General features: G+C 50.6%; 2 protein-coding genes across 2 annotated transcripts in view; one reads left to right on the top strand and one right to left on the bottom strand.

Annotated features, from left to right (window-relative positions):
* ADA (adenosine deaminase) overlaps nt 1-5,271 on the top strand; it is a gene marked incomplete at its 5' end in the record, with an annotated part of 12,530 nt that extends 7,259 nt beyond the window's left edge. Inside the window, 6 exons of the mRNA XM_010020723.1 lie at nt 27-151; nt 2,277-2,348; nt 2,625-2,726; nt 3,424-3,491; nt 3,962-4,091; nt 5,170-5,271. Of these exons, the coding sequence (XP_010019025.1) occupies nt 27-151; nt 2,277-2,348; nt 2,625-2,726; nt 3,424-3,491; nt 3,962-4,091; nt 5,170-5,271 (599 nt within the window). The remainder of the gene's footprint in view (nt 1-26; nt 152-2,276; nt 2,349-2,624; nt 2,727-3,423; nt 3,492-3,961; nt 4,092-5,169) is intronic.
* A 4,335-nt stretch (nt 5,272-9,606) lies between these two features.
* PKIG (protein kinase (cAMP-dependent, catalytic) inhibitor gamma) lies at nt 9,607-10,992 on the bottom strand. The gene is made up of 2 exons (XM_010020722.1): nt 10,842-10,992; nt 9,607-9,686 (listed from the first exon to the last, which is right to left on the bottom strand). Exons 1-2 carry the CDS (start codon nt 10,990-10,992, stop codon nt 9,607-9,609), a joined length of 231 nt encoding a protein of 76 aa, XP_010019024.1.
* Between the last annotated feature and the right edge of the window lie 4,485 nt (nt 10,993-15,477).

The raw sequence follows: 15,477 nt of genomic DNA, 5'->3' as shown, positions 1-15,477 counted from the left end.
CTGAACCCTGGTGCTGTCTCTTTCAGGCTGGTCACCCGAGGTGGTGGAGCTCTGCAAGAAGTATCAAAACAACTCTGTGGTGGCCATCGACCTGGCTGGGGATGAGTCTCTGAAAGTGGAGGATTCCTCTGAGCATAAGAAGGCTTATGAGGTTTGTTGAATAAGCTTCTTGAAAGAAAATGTAAGAAAAACATATTCTGGGGACACAGTGCATTATTCCAACTGCAAACAGCCGGGACAGCTTAAAACTTTGTTGCAGCTATTGAAAACATTCAGTTAAATAGCAGAAATATGTGTTTGTATTTCCCAAATGATTAATGGCAGGCATCATTGTTAAAACATGGCCTTAGGGCTGGAGATCGGCAGGCTAACGCTGGGGTCTGTTCCTGGGGCCACAGCCAAGGGTGGAAGAGACTGGCCTTTCCAGTCTGGCAGAAATCAGCCAAAGCAGAGAAGAAGCTGCATGTTTGAAGTGCTTTTATCTGATCATCTCAAATGCAAGTGCTGGAATGGCTTCAGGAGCCTGGTCTGAGACTCTCGCTGTGCTTCAGCGCTTTGTAGCAGCTTGGAGAGAAAGCTTTGTGCCTTGCTGGTGGGAGTTTGGGGTTGTTGGTCCCCTGCATCAGTGGGAGAGGAGGTTGTGCACCATCACTGCCAAAAAGGTGGCTTGCAAGGAGCACTTAGGTCTGAAATGACACAGGGCTTTCTCGGGGTCTTTGATTCCATCAGCAGAGACTGATACAAGGTCCATCTGCAGTGTTGTGGGGGATGAACTAAGTGGTTATAGACTGAGACATGGGTGCAGTTACTAACTGGTGGGCAGGCATGTTCCATCCTGCCCTGGTGTGCCAGCAGTACCCAGGTCCAGGCTTCTTCATCTGATGGATGGACCCTGTCTCTGTGCCAAGGCCTCACTCAGGCTCTGAGATGCTGAAGCAAATCCCACTCATGTCCATCAGCCCCTCTTGGCTTGCATGGCAGGGAAGTACATCCCCATAAATACTGCTGCTGTGCTCTGTGGGGGATGTAATGCAGCCAGGGAAATTGGAGAGTCTTGTGATGTCCCTTGAGCAGGCACATTCTGCCTGGGAGCAAGCAGGGCTGCTGGAAAGACCAGATAACAGCAAAAACTCAACTGTGGCTGCTGGCTGCAGAGGAACACTGGGAAGCACAGAGCCAAGGATCCTAGGACCACCGTGTCCAAGGAAGCAGAGATCCTTGGAGAAGAAGCCAAGGGAAACACTCTGTGTCCTCAGACAAATGGGTTGAAATGAAAAAGGGTTTAAAGCACTCCAGGGAGGATATGATGATGGATGGATGTTAGACACAAGGTCTTTCCTGGATGGAGTGGCACAGGGTTTGGCAACCAGGAGGGTTAGAGGAAACGTCCCGGTGCATGTGCTTTTCCTGACCCCTCTGCTTGTATCCCTGGCTGCTATTGGGATAGTTAGGGATGTCTGTCTTGGGAGTGCAGGGGTGAGAGTTTCTGGTTTCTCTTCATCCTGTGTAGAAACAAGCGGAAAATCTCTGAGCTGGTGTGAGTCCATCTCTCTTCTTGGTCTGGTTCTTCAGCCAGAGGGACTTTGTCACTTAAAGTGTCAAAAATCAGCTTTTTGGGAAAACTCAACACTCCCTTAAATGTAGGGAGCACAGAGGGCCTTTCAGGTCAATGTACATAGAGCTCTTCTGTAGACACCCCAGGCAGAGCTTGCCCTGACCTTCACTGAGCCTAGGTGTCTGCTGCGAGATGGGGCTTGCAGCCTGCCCTGGCTGGGCTGCCTCCATCCCTGGCCACTTAGAGGAGGGAGGTGCTGGTGTCTGAGCATCCCTTCGTCTCTGCCCTGGGGGCTTCTCAATTCTCCCACTTGGCTGCAGCCAGCCAGAGAGGTAGAAGTTCCAAAGACAGGAGCTGCTGCAGGGTTCATGCAGAAGGGCAAGTGGGTAGAGGAAGGAGAGCTTCAAGCTTGCTGCTGTCTGGAGAGGAGACAGTGGTGAGCTCATGTGGTTATTAAAAGACCCTGAGGACCCTGGCTGGGCTCCAGGGGAAGGTAACCAGGCTTTCTAAGTTTCTCTGTGTCTGGCATTACCGATCTCTTCTCTCACAGCCTGTGCTATAGCAGAGTGTGTGCGCTTCTTGGGGCACAGGGCTTGTGATCTGGGGGCTCTTTGCAAAGACCCCTATTGCTTGCTGTGCCCCCAAGAGCAGTGCCAGCCCAGGGGCTTGCTGACCTTGCTGCGGGTGATGGGACAGGAGCGTGTCCTCCTTTGCTCTGCAGGAAGCTGAAAGATGTGGGATCCATCGTACTGTCCATGCTGGGGAGGCCGGCCCGCCTGCCATGATCAAAGAGGTACGAGGAGCTCCTGGTGTGGGGCAGAGAGAGGGGCAGGGGTGGGAAGTGCTCTGGCACCCCCTGCATGGGGGAGAGAGGAGCCCGACTCCTCTCCATATTCATAGCAGAGCAAACTCTGGGGACAGGCAGAGATCTGGCCCCGACAGCTCGGAGCAGAACCTCCTGGAGCTGGCTCAGTGGCACGACCTGTACCCGCGGTGGGCAGGGATCTCCGGGCAGGCAGGAGCAGAGCTGGGGCTCAGAAGCTGTGCGTGGTTTTCCTGTGCTCTCCAGGCAGTTTATCTCCTGAAGGCTGAGCGCATTGGCCATGGCTACCGTGTCCTGGATGATCCCGAGCTCTACAAGGAGCTCTTGAGAGCAAAGATGCATTTTGAGGTAAGGATGTGTGTTGGGCATGTGGGCTACAGCCGCATTCCCAACCTGACACCCCAGTGCTGACCACGTGTATGGTGACATTGCCATTGAACCCAGATGCCCAAAGCTCCTCAGCAGAAATGGTGGGCACCATTGGCTGTTTGCAGGGATCTTCGCACTGGTGCCCCAGCAGCCTGCAGGAGGCATGTAGCAGGGAGAAATGGATCCTGGTCTGGCTGAGGTTAAGTTTTGGAGGGTTTATTCACTAACTTATATACCTCGAGCCTACAGGCTCCTCCTCCCACAAATCAGGCTGCTGTTACTGGAGCCTGTCTGGTTAGAGAGTGGAAGTTCTGGGAGTTACTGTGCATGAGCAGATTTCCTTGGCTTTTCTCCAGAATGGGTGTATTCAGCTAATATGTGGAATATATCTGTATATACTTAAGCCAGTGGTTTCTTTGTGGTTGACACACAGCTGGTGGCTGATTGGCCATGGGAAATATTCCACCAGCTTCTGTGCTGTCACACAGGCTGCGGGCTGTTTGCATCCGTGTCCCGGGATGTGCACTGATCCATCAGAGTAGCGCTGAGGGATAGCTATGAGCAAAGGTCTAAACCTGTATGTGGCTTTACCAGCATGCTTAGCTATCTGTGTACACAGCTGGGGTTCAGATCTGCATGGTTGATTCTAGCTTTCATGTTTAACTCCCCCAAACAGGTCTGTCCTTGGTCCAGTTATCTCACTGGTGCATGTCTTCCGGACTTTGGGAAACACCCAGTAACACAGTAAGACTTCTCAATTATATGCAATCTTAAATAACCAGGATTGGGGTTGGTTATAGCTGCTTTATTGCTTTACAAAGTAAGACACATCTAACCGCTTAGGAGAACACGGTATACCCCTTTCCTTCAGCATAGAGGGGCCCAGTGCCAGTTGGAGGGGATGTGGGGCTCTGTCCTGTCCCTCCTGCCCCTGTTCAGAGCCGTAGGGCACGAGGTGCTGCACACTGGCCACCAGCCCTGGTTGGTGGGTGAGAGCTGAGGTTGCTGAAACGCTAGGTAAGAGATGCCACTCTCCTTGCTGCACCAGAGAAGGTCAGTGCAGAGTGGTGGTGAGACCAGCCAAGTCCTGTGTCCAGCAGTGCAAACTGCAGGGAGAGCTACGAGGTCCCTGTTACTTCATTTTACCCTGAGAAGTGCACAACCAGTGCTGTATCCAGTGTTTTACCCACGAGTTCAACCCGATTTCCTTGCAGGTTTAGGAAGGATCGTGCTAATTATTCCATAAACACAGATGACCCCCTCATCTTTAACTCCAACATTTACAAGGATTACAGCATAGTGAAGGACTACATGGGCTTCACTGAAGAGGAGTTCAAGAGAGTGGTAAGTCAGCCTTGGCTGGATGCTCTGCTGATGTCCCAGTGCAGCCCAGCACCACCCACTGTGTTTCTTTAGATGATAAAGGTTTAGGCTTTGGGCTTTGTGGGGAACAGGTCAGGGTGGAAATTGTCCACTGATATCCTCACAGCAGGTCTTGGCAGTAAGGAAGGAAGGTGCCTGTTGTCTTTTTTTCCTCTGGATTTGGAATTGCAGGTATGTTATTTCAAGGTCTGGCCCAGAAGTTAGAGAGATTCAGCAGGTATAGAAGTGTTTGCAGTTTCTGTATGTGTAACATACAAAACTGAGCTAGAAACACAGTCACTGCTGGCTTCAGTTTTGGCACGCAGTCATTGATGTGTCTTGATTACATCCTTGGTTTGCTAATTATTCACCCAAGACAGAAAGACAGGATAAGTGTTTGACTTACCTAGTTACCAAGTGAACCTTTCCTGGTTTGCACTGAGTCATGCTCAGCATTTCCACCTACACGACTCCCGAGATACGTTATGAGATTGGGAAGTGCAGGATGCACTTTACAAGAGAGCATCAGTCATGCTTTCAGCTCTGGCTGGAGGAATAAGTCCCTTTCTCCTACAGACATCACTCTGGTCTGAAAGGAGGAACCAGGACAGCTCTGGGATGCTGGATCCACAGCTGTTCTGCTGCCAGTGTCCTCTCCTGCACTTGCAAATGCCAGGTTATCCCTGCACAAGTCAGATGAGCAGGTTAAATTGCACAGCCAGGCAATCTCCCAGAGGCAGCACATCAGCCGCTGGGAGAGGCTCTTGTCCAAATGGGAGCTGGGAGCGTAGGAGAATGTCTAAAGTGCATATCCTAAACACTCCCGAGTATTGAAAGGCCTTTGGTTTGCACCTGTCCTGTTCCTCTGGGATCTGCTGCTAGTGATGGGCCAGAGCAGCTCCTCTGTACAGCGAGGCTGTGGAAATGAATCTTGGAGTGGAAACTTTACACTCTTCCTCGTGTGTTGCTGCTCAGAGCCAGATGCTGGGATGTGCACAACCATGCGTTCATGTCTGATGTGTCTTAACGTCTCCCTTGTGTTGACCCTTTGCCACCCCAGAACATCAACGCAGCTCAGTCCAGCTTCTTACCTGAGAAGGAAAAGCAGGAGCTGCTCAACAAGCTGTATGAAGCCTATGGGATGGTCCCCAATGCATCGTGACCCATCCCTGTGAGCCAGCATGGAGCGGTGGCCCTTCTTCATGCGTGCTTGACTCTCGTCTGTCCTAGTGGGAGCACCTGGAGAAGGTGCCCTGGGTCGGTCTCTATTCCTGGCAGTCCTGTGTTAACCCCTGCAGTGCTAAGCAGAATCATGCTATCCCATACACCTACCTATACCCCCACAGACCCTCTCCTAAATAGATATCCAGCTTCCTGTCTTGCTGGTGGGCAAGCAGACTGAAACTGCCTCCTGGCCTGACTCACTTCTCCATCTGCCAGTGTTTCTCTACTGCAGATGCAAACAGAAGAACCTCCCCTGCTTTTTTTTCTCCTCTTCTTCTGCTTTATCTGTCCTGCCCTACTGACCTGCCTAGCCCTTGTCTGCAGTGCAGAAATAACCACCTTTGACTGTGACCATGGCCTGAGTTAATCTTCACCTTTCTAGGAAAAAGCTGTGTTAGAGCTGACAGGGAGCATGCAGGCACTTCAGAAACAGAGGCTTTATTCCCATCTGTGTGGGCAGGAGGGTTTGGCCACAGCTATATTTACCCAGGGTTAGTCTTGTACTAACAAGACTGGAACAAGAACAGACTGGACGCTGGTGCTCTTGCCCGTGCACAGGTCTGAAGGGCATTAAAAAAACTCAAGCAGTTTTTTGGCATCTTTCTTGGTTAAGGACTCCCATGTCTCAGGCCTCCCGGTGTCACTGCTGCAGAAGTACACACCTTGGGCTGTGTGCTCACAGCTGACCATGACCACGGTCTCACATGCATAGGAAGTTGGAACGTATTTTTACCATTTCGGGCCAAAATCTGCCTTCTGGGATTTTTCCCAGTTTTGTACTCATCCTGGAGGATTCCTGTGAGCTGCAATTTACTCTTCCTCTATCTTTGTCTAGGACTTGAGAATACCATGATTGATTGATTGATTGATTGCCTGTTTTAACCATTCTGCCCTTTTCCTGACTTGACAATCTTTAAGCACTATTACAACTGAATAAGTAAATTAATAAGCTAGGGCCCATTGTCACGTGTTGGCTCGGGTCCCTCCTCCAATGCTTCTCTCACTCAACCACAACACTGGCTAGAAGTCAGATCTGTTTGGTGGAGAATTCATGTAGAAACAATCACCAAAATTCCTGAGTGATTTTGGTGCATTACGGTGTTTTTACTTAACATGCAATAGAGCTGTGCACCCAGAGAAGAGACCATCCTTTTCTTACGTGAGCGTGTGGTGTGCTTTAGCATCCCGGGTGTCTGCCAAGATGCTTACTCCAAAGATACTGTACCAAAAAGTTGCCTTTGACAAGGGGCCATGGTCACCATTACCATGGACAGCATGTGAGACTGGTCCAGTCTCAGCCAGCAGCAACCACGTGCTGGAGTATTTCCCTTCTTTCTGGGCTTCCGTATTTGTCTTCTGAGTAAAATGCTCATCTCTGAAGTACATGGTGCATATATATACACATATATAGCTAGACAGGTGGATATGAGAGAGTGAGTTTCTTACTTTTATAAAGCAAATGATAAAGCATCACTTTTAAGAACATGACTGCGGTAAGAACCAAGATTTTTTTGGTAATTCTTCTCCAAAAATTGTTTCTGAAGATGAGTGGCTTGTTTGGATTCTGGACAGTTGATCGTTAATCCTGTTTAATAAAATAACAGATTTATATTAAAAGATAAACTCTCTTGCCTTTCTGTTCAAGGGTGGCTGTTAGGAACCATGGTCCACAACATGAGCCATCGTACTCCTGCTAGAGCACGAGGGTCAACTGGTAGGTGTGATGGGGGCTTTGGCAGCCTGAGCCCTGCCTTCTTCTGTTGGCAGGTCAGAGCACTTTGACAGCCAGAGGGAAGGTATCCCTGTTCCCTCACTATGGGCAAGTTGGATTTATAGATGCAGATTGTTCCAACCTCACGGGTCCTTTTCCTTTCGGTGATCAAAGGGACATGTGTCACTGCTAGAGGCAGCAATGCCATCACTGTGTGCTCTGACTTTTTCTGGGTGCTCTCATTTTTTCTGGCATGTATCAAGAATAGTTTACAATCTTTTTTCCCTGTCTCCCAAGTTTTGCAGTGTCAGTTGATGCCAAGAGCCAGAAGTGGTGCAGCCTGTGCTGCCTGGCTGTTGGACTGCACTGTCCCAGGGGCGGGGGAGTGTTTGCTGAAAGACTTTCTGATCATTTGGTGCTCAGTTTCAGTTTTGGGGGCTCTGGCATGCCCCTGTGTTTGACTGAAATAAAAGGCTGGGAGCATCTGTGTGCTCAACAACATTGCAAGTCAGGATGTGGTTGGATTAAACCAGTGCTCTTGGTTTTAGAGCACAATCGGCAGCAGCAGGGCTGGCTCTTTGACTTGCAGGGGGAACCTGATGCCTCTCGCCTGTCCTTTGAGGGTAGCTGGCCAATAGGCTAATCACCTGCCTAATATAATTCTGGAACAGATATTTTATGACCAGGAGAGCTAAGATTAGCCCACATTTGACTGCTGGAGGTCTTGCCTGGTGCACAGTCCCTCCGTGCCGCCTTTTAGCTTTCTCTGTGTGTCAGCATGACCCAAAAATACTGTTCACTGGCAGTGAGGAGAGCTGGAAATGGGGCTTAAAGACCCGACTGTGTGGTCAGCCAAGTGCAGGAGATACCTGCTGTTTTGCCTCTGAGTGTGGGGAAATGGGAGCAGGCTCTTGGCCGCTGTCCGGGCACATAGCTGCAACAGTATCCTGGCAGTGCCGGGAGCTGAGCTGGTTTGCAGCTGCCAAAGCAGCAGATGCAGCCACTACCTGGCTGCCCAATCCTTGTTTCCTGTGGGGGCTGGAGCCATGGACAGCTCTGTGCTGGCCCCGTGGCCATTGCTTCTTGGAAGCCCACAGACAATTCTCCCTCTGTCTGGCAGCCGCTTCTCTGCTTATTTATGGCCTTGTTTTCTCTGATAAATCCCAAACTTGTAACATTCAGTTCTGGCCGAGGCTGTCAGGGTGATGCTTGTCCTTGTGTCACCAGTGGAGAGTATTTCTCAGGCCAGCTCTACCATGTTGCTGTGTTTGGCCATAGACCCCAGCTGGGCTGTAGCTGCATCCCGAGCTCCAGCAGGATTGGCTCTGCTGGAGCTGGGTGAAACATCAGGTGCAGACACCTCTTCCCACCAGCACCTCTTCTGCTGATGTCTGGACCAGTTGGCCAAGTCCCAAGCCAGCCTTTCCTTGACTTCTGGGGTAGTAATGTGGAGACACCCATGGGAAAAGTGCTGCCTGGCAGCAAAACTGGGAATGTGGGGCAGACTTTTAGCGTTTTCTGTGCCTAACAGCATCTGCTTCCATCTGAGTGCTGCAAACCCATGGGGTTTCACAGACCCAAACAGAATGGACTTGAAACACAGCTCCCTATCTCCTTATGAGGGGAAGCTGGTGTAACCACTCTGAGCTGCAGCTCAACCAGTTACAAGGCAAAATAAAAGAAGAGGAAACATTCAGGCAGAAAAAAACCACCTTCAGTACTTGAAGGCTGTGTTATTTATTCCAACAGTTTATATAGTTTTATCAAACCATCTTTAACACAAAACATGTCTCCTAAAAGAGAGAATGGTGTGAGATCCTACCAGAGATCATCTCAGCTAACAGTTTGCAAAGTTAAGCCTGAATTTCAACAGTCAAAACAGCAAAATGTTTCTCCTCTCCCCTTAACAATATCTCAAAATGCTAAAACCCAAAGGAAAAGATGCCTGTGGCTGGTGCTGCTGGGTCTCTAGGTGGAGCTCATCCACACAGAGCTGTGCTTTGGTCCTTTCCTGATGCTAAGCGGCAGCAGCACAGGTGAGTGGTGCTTGACTTGAGGGCAGCATTACTGGCCACTTCCAGTCCCTTCCCCACTGCCCACCCTGACAAGAGGCCGTATGGACAGTCCATTGGCCAGGTCAGGTCTAACAGATGAAGGTGAGGCTTAGAAAAACCAATAATCCATGTTTCTAATCTATGGAAACAGAATAAATAATCTAAATTTGCAAAGGAGGAAGGTACCTTGGACAGGAAAGTCTGATGTGTTTATTATTACTGAAATCATTTTTTCCCCTAGGGGAAAATTGCAGCTAAGGCATCTTGAGAATGGCTCATACCACTACGACCACGGCAGCGTTGCTCTAAATCATTAGGGATAGGAGCAGAAGTCTTTTGGAGGTGCCAGTCCTTGTACAGCATCATGTAGCTCTCTAAACAAACACATGTGCAGCAGAGGCATTTGACAGACAACTTGCTGTTCCAGGTTGGCTTGTGTCCACAGATTCAATAGCAAATACTTGTTTAAGATGGCCCTCCTCCTGCCCATCCCACCCCCTGCACACTGTCATGGGGAGGGGCTGTTTTCTTGCCCCTCTGGTCTTGCTCCTGGGTCGTTCTCAGAAGAAGTGGCATCGCTTTGGCTTTCTGCAGAAGGGAGGATTGGGAAGAAAGCACTGTTACACTCTGCTGAGGACACAAGCGACCAGTAGTTGCTATAACTGATTTTATTCAGATTGCCACCTGAAGACCTATCACTACCCTTCTGTGGCCAGATGTTTAGAGTATTGGTTCTCCCTTCACATTCCTGGAGTACAAATGCTTCTCAACACATCTGGTGATGCTGGGAGGGAGCTTTGGGGCAGGGATATGTTCTTCTTGTCTAACCTGTAAGGGCAACTTACAAGTGCTCCAGGAATGTCTGCCAGACAGCCTGGCAGCTACCTGAGTTGCTCTCTTAGCAGAGCTCCAATTTGTGCTTGCTACAGATGGGTGGATGGACATATGCTAGCACGGGCATGTTGAAAGAGGTAGAGTTGGGAAAACGTGTTTTATAGTGTTTTTATAGTTACAGATATAGGCTGGAGGAGTAAAAGAGCAAGACAAAACCCGAGTCTGCCCTCTGCAATGGTGCTGTACATTTTGCTGCTTATTAGTGGAATGAAAGTGGCTGGTTTGCTTGTGCTCTGAGCAGAGGATTCATGCTCCTTGTAGTCAGCTGGCTGGCATATACTGAGCAGGCTGCTACCGCTGCCGTGTTTGAGCTACAGGGGAAGATCTGGAGATGGCTGGTGGTTCTGTTGCTATTTAAAATATTGTGGAACTATTTCAAGGCTGATTGAAAAACCCCAAAATCTAAAACAAAAAACCAACCGAAAAAAACCCAAACCTACAAACCAACCCCCCTCCGCAACAAAGAGAAAGCAAACCATAACCTGCTCCACACTTGATTTTTATAAAGCCTAAGATATACCTGATGTGTAATTTGCCCTGGGAAGGCTCTTGGTCGGTACATGTTTGCTCAAGCATCAGTGCCTCTACAAACCACCTGAGCAAAGGGCCTTGGCTGGAGCGTGCACTGCTTGTGTGCCAGGAACCCTGGGACCATCCCAGTGAGTTACCAGCCCAGTGAGTCTCCCACCAAGCACGAAGGCACTGATGCAGTGAGGAACGGGATGTTCCTCTAGAGCATCTGTTTGATGCTCCCAGAGACGGCACTGTTCAGCTGCGCTGCCATTGCATGCCTTGCCCTTCCAGCCTGCGTGCTGGGAGCTGGGCTTACTGGTGTCTGCAGCAGCTCACCTGCTCCTTCAACGGCGAGGTCACCGAGGTCCTCGGTCAGCTTGCGCACGCTGACGGTGGTTGCATCTTGGTGGATGTCGTGGACAGCGTTCCTCCGACCGGCCCGATCGCAGGAAATGAAGTCAGTGTACATGCTGGACTCTACCTCCATTGCATTGCTGCAGAGAAAACACAGCTGTGAGGTCAAGGATGCTCAGCAAGCCTCAAGTCATGGCTCCCTCCAGGTTAGGTTACTCTGTGGAGTTAAGTTACTGCATGAAAAAATAGTCCTTGTAACTCTGCTCCGGTTCCTCTAACAGCAGCTACTGAAATCTCAGATATCAAACCCATCACGTGGGGCAGCGTGTGGGGTGACCCATGGTGCTGGGTGACACACGGTGTTGGGTGAGGGCAGGTAGGCAAGAAGGGTCTGTCCCAGCTGCCTTTACTGGCCCTTATTGTGCCTTCCCATTGCAAGACAAGGCAGACAAGGTATTTGCCTCTCCTTTTGAGCTCCTGGCCTTCTTTAAAAGCTGCAAGGTTGCTCGTTAGTAGCTTTTTCCTACAGCAAAACCATTACAGAAAAAGCCCTCCTTTCTCCTCAAAATGCCACGGGAGCTTTGAACAGAGGCCAGATTTGGTTTACTGCATGGGGGGATGGGTGATGATCCAGCCTGAATTTGTAATGGGAAATCATCAGGGCCCCGATGAATATGCATCGGAAAGCTCGGGGAGCAGGGGAGTGTTTTCTTGGTACAGGGCTTTGGATCAGTACTGGCCTCCACTGGTTGTCGGATGTCACTGAGAGCTGGGCTGTAGTGCTTTAAGATAAGCACTTTAACATATGAAAATCAGCCCTTTTGTGAAATGTTTGGACCCCTTCACTCCAGCCTTGTGTCTGTGCCAAGCACAGAGCACAAAGACAAGCTCGGAACGGCCACTTCTCACACACGAGCTCTGCTGCAGGCCAGCTCTTAGTTCAGTCCTTAAGTTGTTGGTTTTTCACTTTATCTGGTGGTTTAACTTGCCAGCATGCAATGTCCAGGGACCTCAGCAGCTTGGGAATGGGCCACAGGCTGCCTGGCTCTGGGCACAGAGCTAGCGAGCGCACGTTGCCTCTGCCCTGGAGACCTGAGGCTCTTGGTTCCTGCTTCTGTTTATTCAGCCTGGCACTTAGCTTGTTTTTCTACATGGAGTTAGAGATTAATCATAGTCTTATCTGCAATTCTGCTGACTATAAAAAACGCCTTTAGCCCTGCTGATGTTGTCAGTACTTGAAGGAGGTCCCAGTTAGAAATGCTTGCGTGTAATGAAAAAAAGGTAACTTCTTGTCATCGACTTGCTTTTGTGTCTTGGGGTTAATGACCCACTGAGAAACTTGCTCAGCTTCCTGTACAAATTCTGCTTAATATTGATCTTCCTACCAGGGAAATCTGCTGGCAGACCATGAGCGTGGACAGGAGTCACACTCCTCACTCTGTAATCTCCGATGTTACGGCAGCAGAAATAAGATGCTGGTGAAGATGCAATAGCCAGGATAAAAGGTTAAATTCCCCCCATTCCTGAGACTGAGCAGGGTGCAGTAACCTCAAACCTGCATAAACCTAGTGTGATGTTTCCATAGCCTGAGGGACTCCTCTCTTGGAGTGCCTAGCACCGGCTCACTGGTGAGACTTGAGGCTTGGTCCATCCAGACCTCCCAGGGGAACCTGCTTCTCCAAATCCAGTAAATCTCCTCCCAGGGCTTGGCATCCATCTAGCCCCTGTTAAATGCATCCTTAAACTGCATCCTTCGCCCCAGGAAAAGATCCCAACTGTTGTTTTTCCTCATCTTTCCTCCCTCCTTTCCAGCCGTGCCCTTCCCAGGATGAGGTGTCCACTCTGGATGCAGCAGGCTTGCTGATCTCAGTGAGCAAAGCACCTTCTCCATCATTCCCAGACAGTCCTCCTCACAGCTCACTGGAGCCCAGAGGCTGCTGACCTTCTGTAGCTGCTGGAGACGTGTCATACGGACTTGGAAGGCTTCCCTAAGAGCTGTCTACAAAAGCCTGGATCCTTCTCCACGTCCATAAGGTCAATCCAGAGCTGACATGCTCAGGAGTCCTCCTGCTCCTGTTTTGGGGCTGGACCACCTAGTTCATAGGATGGATTCCACAAACTGGGGAGGAAGAGCTGACCAGCCCCTGGGACACAGCATTTTCCCAGTGTCCCTTGATGTAGCTGCCAACAGTAGATGTGATCGGCTGCAGGAGCACTGTGCCAAGTGACTAAATGCCCCATCACATGGAAAAAGGATGGGATCGTGATTAAAAATAGGAACCAAGTATGCAGAAGCACGTCCTGCTCGGGCAGGTTTGGGTCCCAACTCGGTGGCCAGGAGATGGCGTGTGTGATTTATTTATTTCCACGGCTGCGAAGGTTCCTGCCTTTGGTTCTCCACACAAAGAGCTGGAGGGGGCGGATTTATGACCAAAGCTTACAAACATGTGCAGTTCCTTCAGGATTTTCAAGGTGGCAGCTCTCAAATGCCTTGAAGGGAGATCCTTCCCTGCTGGCAGACACTCCAGCCTCTGCCTCCAGGAAGCTGTTGGACTGAGAAGGTGATGGGAGCAGTTGCCTCAATTTTTGATAGAAAAACCTCATTTTGCAAAGAGCATTTCCACATTTCCAGGCAAGTGAAAAACAGTTCAGTGGGTTTTTAGTCAGTGGAAACATCTTTTAACATCTGCCAGGGACAAGAAAGGAACCACCTTCCCTCTTGCCCACGCAGACCTGAAACTGCGTCACCATGGACAGTCATGTAGTGGTGGCAGGGTGTGCAAAGCAGGGTGCCAGGCATTGCGGGAATAAGCCCGCGGTACACAAACACACAGCACAAAGATTTCCAGGGCAATTCAAAGAGATGATTCAACTTGTCCCCAGAGGGTCATTTCCTGCTCCCTTTCCTCCTTGCTGTTGATGGTAACAGGAACAGTCCCTGTGCCCTTGGTGCAGCATGCCAGCCGGCAGGGACGGGGCAGGGGATGCATGGCATGGTGACAAAGACCATTGGCATGGAGCTGGGACCTGCTGCCTGTTGCACATTCCTACAAAAGCTTTTCTGTGCTACTTGGAGGGAGGCTGTGTCCCCTCCACTATGGGAACATGGTGCTGCCTGTCCCAGGGCAGCTGGCCACAAGCAAGGAAGCCCCTTGCAAGCTGCCACAGAGACCAGACACATCCCCAGAGCCACCTCTGCTCCTGCGCCCCTCTGAAATAACGTGGCTCTGCCAAGGTTTTCCTGCTGTTTGGCCTGGACTTACTTATCCACAATGTCTTGTGAGGACTAAAAACTCTGGAGCCATAACAGTCTTGGCTTTCCTGATGTGGACTTGGCTTCTGGAGTGGTTTTGCTGCCGGGCAGTTGGGCTCCGCAGCATTTTCCAGGGAAGTCACGGAGCGGCTGGCTCTGCTCTGGGGGGCTGCAACTTAACCAGCTCTACTTACACTGCGGCTGAATTATACCCATTTAGAAGGTGGGTGCTAAGAAATTAAAGGGTTAAATGTTTCTTCTACCTTTTGACAGAAGAAACAGCTTTTGGGTCAGCTCAATGCCCCTCTCACACCCACTGACAAGCCAGCATTTAATTCCCGTTTCCCACCTTGCCTGCTTCTCCACAGTACAGATCCCAGGGACTATGAGCAGTTATTGCAAATAATACAAGAGTGGCCTGGAATAATACAAGTGACCTGTAAACACCATGGGCAGGTTAAACCTGACACAGGGCTGAGCGCCTGCAGAGCAAACACAAGTGCTGTGACCCGAGCCAGCAGCCAGGGCCTGACTCCAGGGGATCAGATGGATGTTACAGTCACACCCAGCCCCAGATTCCAGTTTCAAGGAAACCCTTTACACGATACTACATCTGCCCCCTGTCTAGGTTAAACTGTAAGCTTTTTATGGCTAGGGAGGGCTATTTTTGGACTCTGCATCGATGGTGGCTATGAGCAGGCTGTGCTAAATCCAGCCAGCTCGCCCTCCACCACCTGCCTTGCTGCTCCTTTCTGCTCTGCCTCTCTTACCTCTTGCTTTCCTCTTTACCTAACTCTCCTTTGCAAGGGGTCTTTACGTGAGAGGAAGTCTTGTCCATCTGTACGTGGTGTCTGTCACACGTTTGGACCTTAGGCAGGGTAATCCCTGCTCAGCGCTCCTGGCACTGCACACCTGGGCTGCTGTGAGGAAGGAGGTTCCAATGTTAAACTAAGCAGCAATGGCTTTCCCGCTTAACGGGGCGTGAGTCGCCCTGCCTCCCTTTAGAGGCCTCCCTGTCCCTGGAGGCTGAGCTGGGGCTGCTGCTCCTCTGGGGCACCCACCCAAGGGGGGGGCACCCCCCCAAGGAGGGGACCTGCCCCTCGGCCACGGCTGTGGCCACAGCAGATCCCGAGGGCACCCTGGTCCTGGGGCAGGAGCCCCAACAGACACGTCCTGGGTGCTGCTGCCCGGCTGCGGCCCTGCGCCAGCCCGGTGCCAGAGGCCGTCGGGACCAACCGCTCAGGTTGTGCCCACAGGTCACAGAACCTTAGAACCACAGAGTCAACGTGGCTGGAAAAGAGCTTTAAGCTCATCAAGTCCAACCGTTCCCCAGCCCTGCCAAGGCCACCACTAACCCCTGGCACT

The sequence above is a fragment of the Nestor notabilis genome, unplaced genomic scaffold, assembly GCF_000696875.1.
Source record: "Nestor notabilis isolate BGI_N333 unplaced genomic scaffold, ASM69687v1 scaffold29698, whole genome shotgun sequence".
Lineage (NCBI taxonomy): Eukaryota > Metazoa > Chordata > Aves > Psittaciformes > Psittacidae > Nestor > Nestor notabilis.
This window is presented reverse-complemented; position numbering and strand designations above follow the sequence as displayed.

What these genes read in the sequence shown, in the direction of transcription:
- PKIG (XM_010020722.1), bottom strand. Translation starts at nt 10,992, where the DNA reads ATGGAGGTAGAGTCCAGCATGTACACTGACTTCATTTCCTGCGATCGG. An exon ending in CCTCGCCGTTGAAGGAGCAG is followed by an intron (nt 9,687 to 10,841) that starts GTGAGCTGCTGC and finishes TCCCTTCTGCAG; the next exon opens with AAAGCCAAAGCGATGCCACT.